Below are 13,014 nucleotides of genomic sequence, written 5' to 3' on the forward strand. Positions count from 1 at the left end.
CTCTCAATCATTGCTTGTCATTTGTTGGAAACATTGCAGCTTCGTGTCTTTAACATGGCTTGGTAGTCTTGATTCGTTGTCTCTGTCCTTCTTTCCAGGCCTCCCATGTGTGTCACATGCTCTTTTTATGAGGAAAGGTTTTTATTCTCTAATAAGAGTCCAAGTTTCATACCCGTACATTGCTATTACATGAGCAAAAGAGCTCAAAAATGTTTGCTCTGATGTTACTGAGATTTACATAACTTCTGCCTTCATAACTCGAGGCCAAATACCTCACTAAATCATGCACGAGATGTAAGCAGATGACTGCATTGCAGAAAGAGATATTTCAAAAACTAGACTTAAGATACAATTATAGTATTACTTTTGTGAAATCAATTAGTGAATGACATTTTTAAAAGTAAAGATTGACATTTCTGCGTAAAAAGTGGCTGTCACTTTGCTCAGACTGAGGTGTTGACCTTAAATCTGCGACTGAAACTCAAGAGAAGTCAATCCGACCACTCGCTGAGCTCTTGCAATGACTCACTCACTCCCCATACCAATCAGAGAATGTAAGGCAATGCATTTTTTTACCTAAAATATGTTTTTTTTAATCTTACATTTCCACAGGAATTGGAATAGGTGGTGGCTTATTTCAGCTTGTAGTTTTAACGACATTTTCCACTTTGTTATTTTTATTCGTTATTAACTGCATACAAACATTTGTTTTACATTACTTGTGAAAGGCCCACCAACATTTAAAGGTAAAGGCGCAATCCTTCAATTTCCTGCTCACACCACTGCTGGCGGACGAGCCTCCACTAAAGGGTACTATTGAGGATATTTGGCCTACTTACCCTACATTGGCCAGACGCCTTTGTAAGTGGTGGGAGTATTCACACTGATGATAATAATAAACTATTTTTCTAAAGTTAAATTCTCACAAGGCCTCGAAGCGTTTTGCATGAAGTATAAGTTACGAAGAAAGCCTGTTGTAAAAACAGGTGAATTGTAATACACAATCTTGATTAGAAGCTTTCGTGACTGCAGGAATCCACACTCTTTGGTTCTTTCGGTAAAAGTCACGTAGGTATAATATTAAAACAGTCTTAAAACAGTCTGCCTCAGCAGCAGACCATGCTTTCCCAACTTGTGTTGCGCCCGAAACGTCGTGATTTATTTTATGTTATACCTACGTCACTTTACCGAAAGAACCAAAGAGTTTGTAATACACAAATAAAAAAAAAGTGTAACAGACTCAGATTCCCTAATGGACCGAGGAAGGGAATTCCACATTGGCAGAGTCTGACTGCACAAAGCTCTATCTCCCATCGAACACTTTGGTCTTTGGAATAATGAGAAGACCAGAATCAGGAGATATAGGTTTTGAGTAGTGGAATATAAAACGTAAGCAGATCGATTAGATATTTCGAAAACAACTCATTCGAGGCCTTGAACGTGAGAATAAGGATATTAAAGTCCTTGTACTTTACAGTGAGCCAGCGCAGGGAGGAAGAAATAGGAGTCATATGGTCACCTGATTTAGAGCTGGTGAAAACCCGGGCAGCTGAGTTTTGAATATATTATAATCTATTATAAAAAACTTTTAGAAATGCCAGCAATTAAAGCATTTTAACAATTCAATCTTGATTAAATAAAGGCAAGGCACCAACCTTCCAGCATCAGGAAGTGACAGCATGAGGTCTTAGTCGAGCTACTGTATGTTACATTAAAAAAAACAGATTTTGGTAATATTGCGTACATGGGCCTCAAATGTCAAACTGGGGTCTGAGATAACACCCAGGTTTCTGACCTCAGAGGAATACCGAATTACAGTCCCGTCTATGGTCACACTAAAGCCATCAAATCTGCACACTTGATGTGGAGAACCCAACAGCATAATCTGTCGCATCACAATTTAATTTAAGAAAGTTTAGGTGCACCCACGATTTTACTTCAGCAAGACAAGAGTACGGAAGCTGCTACTTTGGTATTCATCATAGTCTTAAGATAAATATGTGAGTCATCAGCATGAAAGTTTAATTTAAGCTATGTCGAAGAAAACTTTGGCCAAGCAGTAGCATCTACAGCCTGAATAACAAAGGCCCCAAATTGAGTCCTGAGGAACCACCGAGAGGACACTAAACCACCCATTATGACAAACTGCTCCCTGTTGGACAAGTATGACATGAGCCAAAAGAGAGGAGTACCCGAGATGCCTACTAAAGTCTCAAGACAATTTCGCAAAGTAAAACGATCAACAGTATCGAAAGCAGCACGAAGATCCAAGATGGCTAGGGCACCATATTCGGCAATCATGAATAAATTATAATTGACAAACTTGACAAGTGCTTTTTCTGTACGATAAATTGTTCTAAATCTCGACTGAAATGGCTCAAACAATTAAATTCTGAAAGATGCTATTTTATCTGCTGAGCAACACCATGCTCAAAACTTTTGGGCAACGATATGTTCGACATTAGTCTATAAATTGCTTGACTTTCAGGGGTCAGTTTTGTTTTCAGACGTAATGGAATAACGACGGCCAATTTTAAAAGCATTGGGCACGACACCAGTGTTAATTCAGTCATTATAGATACGACTGGGGGACAAATTACATGAACAAGTAATGCAACCAGAGAAGTTGGAACAGGATCTCGGGAAAAAGTTGTTGGCTTTACTTTGGAGGCAGGTCAGAGAAGCGTGATGTGGGCGGCACGAAATTGAATTTTCCAAGACGGAGGTAATCTGCAAACCTACCGGCTACCTTCAGAGATTTGTTCATGAAGCCATCCAGATATATAAACACAGACACAATTTCAACCGAGAGGATGGGTACAAACTTAGCAATCTTTGGAAGGATGTTATTAACCAGGTAAAGTCTTAACTAACTGTGATGTTTCCATCCTACCTGCCTATGTCAGCTGTTATTTCCGATTATCTGTGTGTCTCTCTCTCTATTCCTCTCTCTCTCTCTTAGAAATCTCTCATGCTCACGTGTCCTTTGCATTGCACTCTCATGCCTTTGGATTGCACTCTCATGCTCACATGTCCTTTGGATTGCACTCTCATACTCACATGCCCTTTGGATTGCACCTGTTGGGTTGCACTCCCTCGTCGAGGAGGCCACTCTCCTATCTTACAGTTACATGCTAATTTCTTACATTAACATCACTAGCCCAGGCCACTTCTTTATGACCCTTGGGCTACACCCATTTCAAACCTTTTAAAACACTCTGCCTCAGCAGCAGACCATGCTTTCCCACCTGATGACAGACGCTTGTGTTGCGCCCGAAACATCGTGATTTATTTAATTTTACACCTACGTGACTTTACCGAAAGAACCAAAGAATATGGATTCCTTAAGTCACGAAAGCTTAAAATTAGGAATAGTCAATGGAATACAAGAATAAAAACATCTGAAGGTTGTTTAAATATGACTCAGGAGTGGAGGGGCAAGTCATGTTTTCCTGAATGAAGCTAGTTGTAATTACTGGTGAAACGTCATACTCAGATTGTAAATGGTGTGGCTTGGCTCTCCAATACACCGGTGTGCTGTACTAGTGATGAATTGGCATGTTCTGTTTACATGACAACCCTTGCTAGTTGGCTGTGTCGGGTGGTGGCAGGTTTTAACGACACATTCATATATTTCCGCTATCTAACCCAAAAAACCTCTATTATGGAAGAAACGTATAGCAATGGACAATGTTACCGGGTAAGATTGGTTTAGAATTTGATGTTAACATTGATCAGTTGTAGAAAAAAATGTGTTCTTGGGTTGCTATAGCCGTCCTTAATGACCATAGAGATGAATGCGGACCTTGTCGAGTTTAATGCGTCACTATACATATCCTGATGCTGCTTCCAGATCAGAAAATTAATCTCCAGACCTGTATCCCTCCATCTAAGCTTTATCCCACCACATGCGACCTACCGATCGACTAACCATGGTGTTCAATGCGCTTCATTTTACAACAATAATAATATTATTTCAATTATCAAACTATCTGTTCGAAATCATTTTAATCTATGCCAGTGGTTCTTAACCTTGTTGGAGGTACCGAACACCACCAGTTTCATATGCGCATTCACCGAACCCCTCTTTAGTGAAAAATAAAATGTGATTTTTTTCAAATTCAAGACATAGATATGTTTTTTACTGGTACACAAAATGAGCCGTGCATGAACATTACCTTGTTCAAAGAATAAAACCAACACAATGCATAAACTCACAACAAATTACATACCTGGAAATCAATGTGACTTCTGCTGTTGCCTTTGAGAGATCAGTTCAGATATGCGTGGCTTCACCTTGGCAAGTGCCACTCTCATGTCATTTTCACAGCAAAGTCTGTTCCTTTTCTTCGTTTTTATGTCCAGCATCCTCGAAAAGGATTGCTCACAAAGATATGTTGTAACAAATTGTATAAAAAAAATCCAGGGCTTTCTTAGCAATAACTGGATACTTGTTCATTTGTCGACACCAAAACGTTGAGAGCGTTGTTGTTCTGAAGAGTTGCTGTTGAACCTGGCTCTGCTGAATTTCAATGATTTCGTCGAGGAATTCATCATTGACATCTGCTGTTTCAACAGCAAACGTGAACGGCTGTCTCACCCATGCTGGATATGACTCTCTTGTAGGGAAATATCCGTCGAGAGACTTTGCAAGCTCATCTAAGTGCGTGGCAATTGTTTGCTTCAGTTCCGTGGATACAGAAATATCTCCGATTCCAGACACATCTTCGATCTTACTTGCACAGTCGTCCAGAAGCGGGAAGTTTGCGAAGTTATTGTTCTCTGTTCGTCGTTTCCATAACGGTAGCTTTTTTTGAAAAGCCTTCAGGTGTTCTTCCGCTTCCATGATATTGACTCCACCACCCTGCATCTGCTGATTGAGATGATTGAGAGCTGCGAATATATCAGCCATGTACGCTAAAATGAGAATGAACTCAGGATTTTTGAAGCAATCTGCATGGCAGTGTTGGTGCTCTTGCAAAAAAAGGGCTAATTCCACACGCATGGCAAAAACACGATTCAGCACCTGTCCCCGGGATAACCACCGAATATTAGAATGGAGCAGAAGTACCTCAAATTCAGAGCCCATTTCTTTACATAGCTCACTGAAGATGCGGTGCCTCAGAGCACTTTTTCGCACATAGTTCACACATTCCACCACAGTTTTTAATACTTCTGCCATTTTTGGAGGTAAGGTTTTTGTTGCCAACGCATGCCTGTGCAGAATACAATGCGTCACAATGATGTGTGGTGCATCGGCCTTTACTAGCGCACCAAAACCAGACTTTCTTCCCAGCATGACTGGAGCTCCGTCCGTACAAACTGCAGAAACCATATCCCATGAAAGATTGTTGTCTCTGAAGAAGTCATCCACAAGCTTCTTCACATCGGCTGCCTTCGTTGTTGTTGTAAGAGGCTTACAAAATAAAAACTCTTCTTTTATCATGTCGTCTTTCACATAGCGTACAAAAACAGCAAGCTGGCTTAGATCAGAAACGTCTGTGGTTTCGTCGAGTTGAAGGCTGAATTTTGCCGGGCTTGAAATCAGATCCGCGACTACTTGAGCCAAGATGTCTTTAAATTTCGATTTAAAGCTTTCGTGACTGCAATGATTAATCTTATTTGGTTCTTTCGGTAAAGTCACGTAGAATATAGCATTGTGATATATAACGACTTATTGTTGGTAGCTTAGCTGATTGGAGAATATAGAGTTTATTGATAACATGAAGGTAATTTATATTTTAGTTTTTATTGGTTCACTATATAGTACTGTGAATAGCTCAGATGTGTAGTCATTTCTGTGACCAGTCACTAGCAAATCACTCAGTTATTTCAATGCTAAATTCGCCTAGTTATTTCAATGCTAAATTCTCCTGTTTGATTTGTACTAAGTGCCTCGGTGAATGTGTATGCTCTGACTTCAACGTAGCTATTTCTGTAGCAGTTACAAGCGAATCACTCAGCTATTTCAATGCTAAATTCTATGCTAATTCCATTGTCAAGGGGTGCCTCTGCGGATGTGTATGCCTTAACTTAACTATTTCAATGCTAAATTCTATGCTAATTCCTTTTAACAATGGGTGCCTCTGCGGATGTGTATGCTTTAACTTTTAACATAGCTATTTCTGTGACCAGTCACAAGCTAATCATTCAGCCATTTCAATGCTAAATTTTATGCTAATTCCTTTGTCAAGGCTCTTTGTTCCTCTCACACAGCTTAAAAGCTGTGATCTGAACGTGGCTCTCTCACTCCAGCGCTGTCCTACCAGACAGTCTCGCCCCCTTCACCTGATGAAGGCCGCTTGTGTTGTGGCCGAAACGTCGTGAGAATATTATTGTGTTATTTTATTTTATCAATTTATTATTTTATTCTCATTCTACGTGACTTTACCGAAAGAACCAAAGAAGAAGATGTCTTTACTCATGTCTTCTATTCTGTCACTGACGGTGTCATTTGAAAGGGGAATTTGGGATAATTTACCTTCGGCCGCTGTTCCGAGTATCAGATTCGCCATCTTTAATGCAGCTGGTTTCACAAGTGTTTCACCAATGGTGTGTGGCTTGCCCTGCTTTGCGATCAGGTAAGCAACTTCGTACGATGCTGTCAGGATCGGTTTGTTAACAGGTACAAACCCAAGAGCAGGCAGAGTGGCCCTTTCATCGAATCTGGCTCTCTTCACCCTGAATTCAGCAAGTGTTGTGTTCTTGTATTCCCCGTCTCCATGCAGCTTCAAGAAGTGTTCCTTTAGTTTTTCCGGTGCAAGACTAGAGTTGCTCAACTTGGCGTTGCAAATCATGCAGATAGGACGCTCACTCCCTTCACGTTCCGTGATACATGAGAATCCATGTTGTAGATATTCGTCCGACCACTTTCTTCTTTTGCCCGACATAGTTAGTATGGATAAAATATTAAAGAAATCACACGACGTACGACAACAACAGTCACACGTTGACTACTGAGTACGCACTAAATTCCCCGCAGCGCTGATTGGCCAAGCAGTGTAGCATGATCATCTGCAGCCAGTGATGGCCAAGCGGGCCGTGTGTGTCATCACAAATTTACACAATAATTCAAGTGTGTCCGGACCTCCGTGGCGGGGGCTCTGCCGAACCCCTGAGATCGACTCACCGAACCCCTGGGGTTCGATCGAACCCAGGTTAAGAACCACTGATCTATGCTGAAAATACTATGTTTGCAAGCCTCGTTAATCACAACACCCATGTGAGTCCTTTCCGAAAAAGACATCATCGCAGGAAGCCTGTAAAAGTTTTTCACCCCGAGCCCGACGGTTGTGTGGGATGTGTGTTGTCTCGCTGCAGGGTACTACACCTGCGTGGAAGTGATCTTTACACTACGGCGACAGGTCGGCTTCTACCTGATGGGGGTCTACGCCCCGACCCTGCTGATTGTGGTGCTCTCGTGGCTCTCCTTCTGGATCAACCCCGACGCCAGCGCTGCCCGCGTGCCTCTCGGTAAGCATTCCGAACACCTCTTTGCCAAACAGGGATATAGTGCCTGCAATGCTGCGATGCTGAACTACATCTGCTGTGCTGTGAAGATGTAGTTCATTTTTCTGAGCGTGGGTTATAGTTGTCTATTATAGTTGTCTATTTCTTCATCATCACCGTTATCATCAGGCATCATCAATCCACCATCGCGTCAAATCCTCCCCATGACGTCATCACCTCCCACGATCCTGCGATGTGACAATCCACTTGGCGCCTGCACATGAGCTGATTTGACTGATCCATCTCCTCTCGTGTGCCTTCCATGCCTGGGCTACCAATGTGTCATTTTTCATGACAAATGTCTGACATCCCATCTAGCGATGTGTCCTGCCCAGGCCATCTTACTTTCTTATCAGTTTGAGTGTTCTCTTCTTTAGGTATCTCAATGTGTTTACTAGCCTACACATATACCTGCTTCTTATGCACCTTTGGAATTCAAATGCACATATTGGCCTGAGATGAAGTACTTTTTAAACTTATGTTTGTAAGTACGAATGGAGAGTAAGTCTGAACAGAGAGTGTGTACATGTTTTGGAAATTAAGCTAAAAATTGTATTATTTCTACCTACATGACTTTACAGAAAGAACCAAAGAGTATGGATTCCTGCAGTCACGAAAGCTTCAAATAAAGATGGAATTATCAAATTAATAATTTTTCAACATGTCATTGCCCTTTCATTCATATTGGTGGGTATTGGTGACAGACCCGGCAGAACAATCGATACATACATATGTAGAAATCAGTGTTCATGAATGGAGAGATTGAGATTGGGAAGAACACATCAAGACAGAAATAGTAACATAGATCATAGAAGTTTAACACGTCGGCTTTCGCGACCAATATCATCCCTAATAGAGTTTTTTTTTGGGGTTAGATTATGTAAATATTTGAATGTGTCATAAAAACCCGCCACCAGCCGACACAGCCAACGTAAACAGAGCATGCCAATTTGTCACTAGTACAGCACACTGGTGTGTTGGAGAGCCAAGCCACAACATTTACAATCTGAGTACGACGTTTCGCCAGTAATTATAACTAGCTTCATCAGGCGACAGCCAGATTTGTGGCGAAGTCTAACTGTTTCGTTCCTTTTATAGAGGCATAGATGTGGTGACCACGCTTCTTGTGTGCAAAGTGGGGGAGGGGGATTAGAGTCAACGTACGTTATGCATGTGCATTATACGAGCCCTTTGATCTTGTCCTTCCTGTCTATTATGTGTTTAAAAATAGCCGTATCAACGGTAATCTCGATTGAAGTATGCTGCCCTTTATAGGCATACATTTAAATTATGTATTATTTGATTATTCGCTTCCACGCAGCACTAAGGTGGTAGCTATCCGAACGGTTACAATTATTTTTACTTCTTTCAATTTCGATAGATTATCTAATTAGTCTTGTGACTTCTCTGTTCACGAGGGTTCCGGTCATTGAGTCAATTAAATTTCTCAACACTCTGGTAACATACAAAGGTTTAGCCAAAGATATCCCAAGACCATCTGAATACTTTATAAAAAAAACACCTACTTCGTGTGCCAAGGTGACTTCTATAAACAAAAGGAAGGAGCAGAAATCGGCTCTCCTTTGTCTCCTGTGATAGCGAATTTGTACATGGAAGACTTTCAAATAAAAGCAATAGCTTCAAGCACACTAAAAACATCTGATTGGTTTAGATATGTGGATAACACATTGGTGGTCTGGCCACACGGCAAAGATACACTGAACGCATTTCTAAATCATGTCAACTCGCAAAACCCATCCATCTAATTCACCATGGAAGTGGAAGCTGACAGAACACTACCATTTCTGGATATTTTGCTAGGACGGGGCAGTAATTATAAAATAACACACTGTGTTTACCGAAAGAAAACGCACACTGACGCCTATCTGAATGCAAAGTCATACCATCACCCCGCACAGAAATCTGCTCTTATCGAGACACTCATTCATCGAGCTGAGAAAGTATCAGATGGTGACAGTCTGAGAAGTGAAATTCAACATGTTAAAGTAGCACTGCAAATGAATGGTTACAATGATGCAAAAATCAACAGGGCATTGAATTCCAAAACCAAATAAAATAACACGAGCATTGAAACTGTCCAAGTAATTAAATATTTAAAAATACTGTACACTGCGGGAGTAACTGATAAACTCGCCAGATGTGTGGAAAAACAAAACATCTGAGTCAGATTTGGCACGGTACAAAAAATACAGAAATTAATATCTGGTACAAAAGATGGATTACCGAAGCTATCAACAGAAGCTGTGTACAGGATTAACTGCACGTGTGGGATATGTTATGTTGGGCAAACAGGACGAATGATCAGCACGCGACTAAAATAAAATAAAAAAATATGAAATTATCCTAAATACAACCTCAGCAGTAGCAGAACACGAGTACCAACAAGGACACTCAATTGTTTTTGATAATGTTGAAGTTCTATGCAAAACTACCTACTACAAGCAAAGACTAATTAGATAATTTATCGAAATTGAAAGAAGTAAAAATAATTGTAACCATTCAGATCGCTACCGCCTTAGTGATGTGTGGCAGCGAATCATCAAATAATACATTATTTAAATGCATGCCTATGAAGGGCAGCATACTGCAATAGGGATTACCGTTGGTATGGTTATTTTAATACACACAATAGACAGGAAGTAAAAGATCAAAGGGCTCACATAATTCACATGCATAATATACGTTGACTAAGTAAACGCCCCCCCCCCCCTTTGCACAAGAGTGCAGAAGTGTGGTCACCACATCTACGCCTATATATAAGGAACGAAACAGTTAGACTTAACCACAAATCTGGCTGTCGCCAGATGAATCTAGTTGTAATTACTGATGAAGCGTCGCACTCAGATTGTAAATGTTGTGGCTTGGCTCTCCAACACACCAGTGTGCTGTACTAGTGACGAATTGGCCACGTTCTGTTTACGTGACAACCCTTACTAGTTGGCTGTGTCGGCTGGTAGCGGGTTTTAACAAAACATTTATATATGTACGCGATCTAACGCAAAAAAAAAAACCTCTTATGGATAGATCATATAATATTAGATGGAGACAGACATAATGAAAAGGACAGGTTAAAAAAACAGAGATTTGATACATTGACAAATGTGGAAACTGTCAAAAACAGACATAGGTTGGATACTGAAAGCCAGCAAAACACATTCAGAGTTTACACATTTCTCTGTTTGCATTAACGTAATATGTAATAAAGAAATAGCTTTCATTTCATATAGATCGTGAGAGAGGAGATAAAGTACCAATGCATAACATCTGCATGTCTTCCATCAGGTCCACGTGGTCTACATCCTTGGTTGATGTTCCAATCCATGTGTTAATCTAAAAAAAAACATCTGTTGATTCAGTGAAACAATAACTAAACTTACAAACACACATTCATTTGGCAATGCTGTCTTATGAAATGCGAACGTCTCCCTCTGAATCATTCACTCTATATATGATACACAGGGTTGCTTGTTATAATTCATTCAGATTTCATGAAACAAATATTGTGGTAGCGTTGGCAGGAGTACACGAGCACAAATAACAATTGCTGTTCTTACAGCAACTTCATGCCATTTTTTTGTTATAGTCTTCCGTTTTTTACAACCGGCATTCATCGTTCCCAATTTCAATGAATGCATATTATTTTATTATCAGATTTCTGCCACTCAATAAGCTTTGTATTCACGTCTTGTCATTGTGTAGTGTGTTGTACGGAGGCACACACTGGAGTTGGAGGCAACACGTTTATTTAACGACCCAACAGGGTTAACTACATGAACGTACACTGGTTGTACATCTTGTTGATAACTACACGGTTAACTAGCCCACAACGGGGTAACTACATAACCCAGTCAGTCAGTAATATACTGCCCGATCCACGATGCCGAGCATAACATCGAAGACCGAAGATCGAAGAGACGTAGCACCGACGGGTTCCATTTCAACAGAGAGCCCAGAACCCTCTCGGGACTGCCTCTTTTTGCTCCTGAGCATGGCCTGGCTCCGCCCTCAGCCACGCCCTCTTCTAGATCCTACTAGAAGGCTCAAGCCCATATCACGTGTCCCTCGAGCCCCCTTTTGGGCCCCCTTGCTAGCATGCCCCGGCAACGTGCCCTCTCGGGTTCACACAGAGCATCACGTCCTCACTTGCTCGCTCTCCGACCCTCACCAGAACTATGCCCCTTAGGGCCCGCTTCCATGCCATATCCGCTCTGGTGCCAAAGAGAGACTCAAGATGTACATTTCCACTCTTGTGACAGTAGCTGCAGCTAAACACCATAGTGACTCCATATGAGTAACTACATCACCACCCCCTTAATAAAACACAGCTGTATCGGCTGATAACTATTCCCTTAACCATAACAACAACAGCAACAAGAACCAACAACCCCCCAAAAATGCCTCCCAAAATAAAAAAAAGGTAAATTTGGATGCTTTGTTATTTGTTTCATTAAAAATGTACATTGTTCTTTTTTTTCGTTAAAAAATGTTCAATATACACCTCAATACAATGTAGCTACTGTTGTGCGTTTGGTAGGTGACAGCCAAGTCAAAGTACTCCTCTGCTAAAATCAGTAATGAGGTCCCTCCCACGCCCCTTCTATCCCTTTTTACTTATGTTCATCTTCCCTTATCTCCTCCCCCCCCCCATTTAAAAACCTACGCTCCAGCTCATGGTCCCTTCCTGGGCGAGGCAAATGAGCACAATGTTCTCATATACCCTCAACCCAGGAGCACTGAGTTCAGGATTTTGTCCGCGGAGTTTCTGTGCCCCTTCCCCTTGTCATGATCTGTGCTTTGTACTGGAGTCTTGTTAAATAAATAAACATAATCAGCAATGGGCCAGAGTTTATCTCCAATTTAGGCCTTCTGCCGGCAGTGGCAATTACACATTCCCGTGGCAGATGCCTCCCTCTCCGTAATAAAACCAATTGTGACTTTCTGCAACGTGTGACCTATTTATCAACCATGGAGGAATGATAGGCTGAGTCAAAGTCTTATTGAGAATTTAACTTGTATATCTTGACTGCAACCAGAATCACTGCAACCTGCACTCATCGTATTTTAATGTTATAATTTCCATCCGTATCTGCCTTCATTAACCGCCTTAGGCATAGAGTTGTGTTCCTCCATTTGATATCTTATCTTCTTTAGTGAACGTGTAACATCAAGTAAGTTGTACATGTGGGTGCTCCGACGCAATACATCTCATCACATCTACAACGACTATCAAGAGCAGAGTGGTGTGTAATTTGCTACCAGCGTGACCACAGTGGTGAGATGTTTACTACCTCGCTAAGTATACAGGAGGTCGTGAGTTTGATCCTGACCCTGACCTTGACAACTTTATATTTGGAGTTTGCATGTTTTCCTCGTGGTCGAGTGGATTATTCTTTGGGTATTCCGGTTTTTCCCTCCGCATTTAGAAACATGAGTTTAGAGTATTTGGCTGCGAGAAATTTGCACGTGATAAGCCACTTCATTGAG

At 41.2% G+C, this 13,014-nt stretch overlaps 1 protein-coding gene across 1 annotated transcript in view; it reads left to right on the top strand.

Moving 5' to 3' along the window:
• The window catches only part of GLRB (glycine receptor beta), a 216,756-nt gene that overhangs the window by 120,598 nt on the left and 83,144 nt on the right, over window positions 1–13,014 (top strand). Inside the window, exon 9 of the mRNA XM_032955146.2 lies at window positions 7,321–7,473. Within this exon, the coding sequence (XP_032811037.2) occupies window positions 7,321–7,473 (153 nt within the window). The remainder of the gene's footprint in view (window positions 1–7,320; window positions 7,474–13,014) is intronic.

The sequence above is a fragment of the Petromyzon marinus genome, chromosome 16 (assembly GCF_048934315.1).
Source record: "Petromyzon marinus isolate PM22_M1 ecotype Great Lakes invasive population chromosome 16, UKy_Petmar_22M1.pri1.0, whole genome shotgun sequence".
In the NCBI taxonomy this organism is placed as follows: Eukaryota; Metazoa; Chordata; class Hyperoartia; order Petromyzontiformes; family Petromyzontidae; genus Petromyzon; species Petromyzon marinus.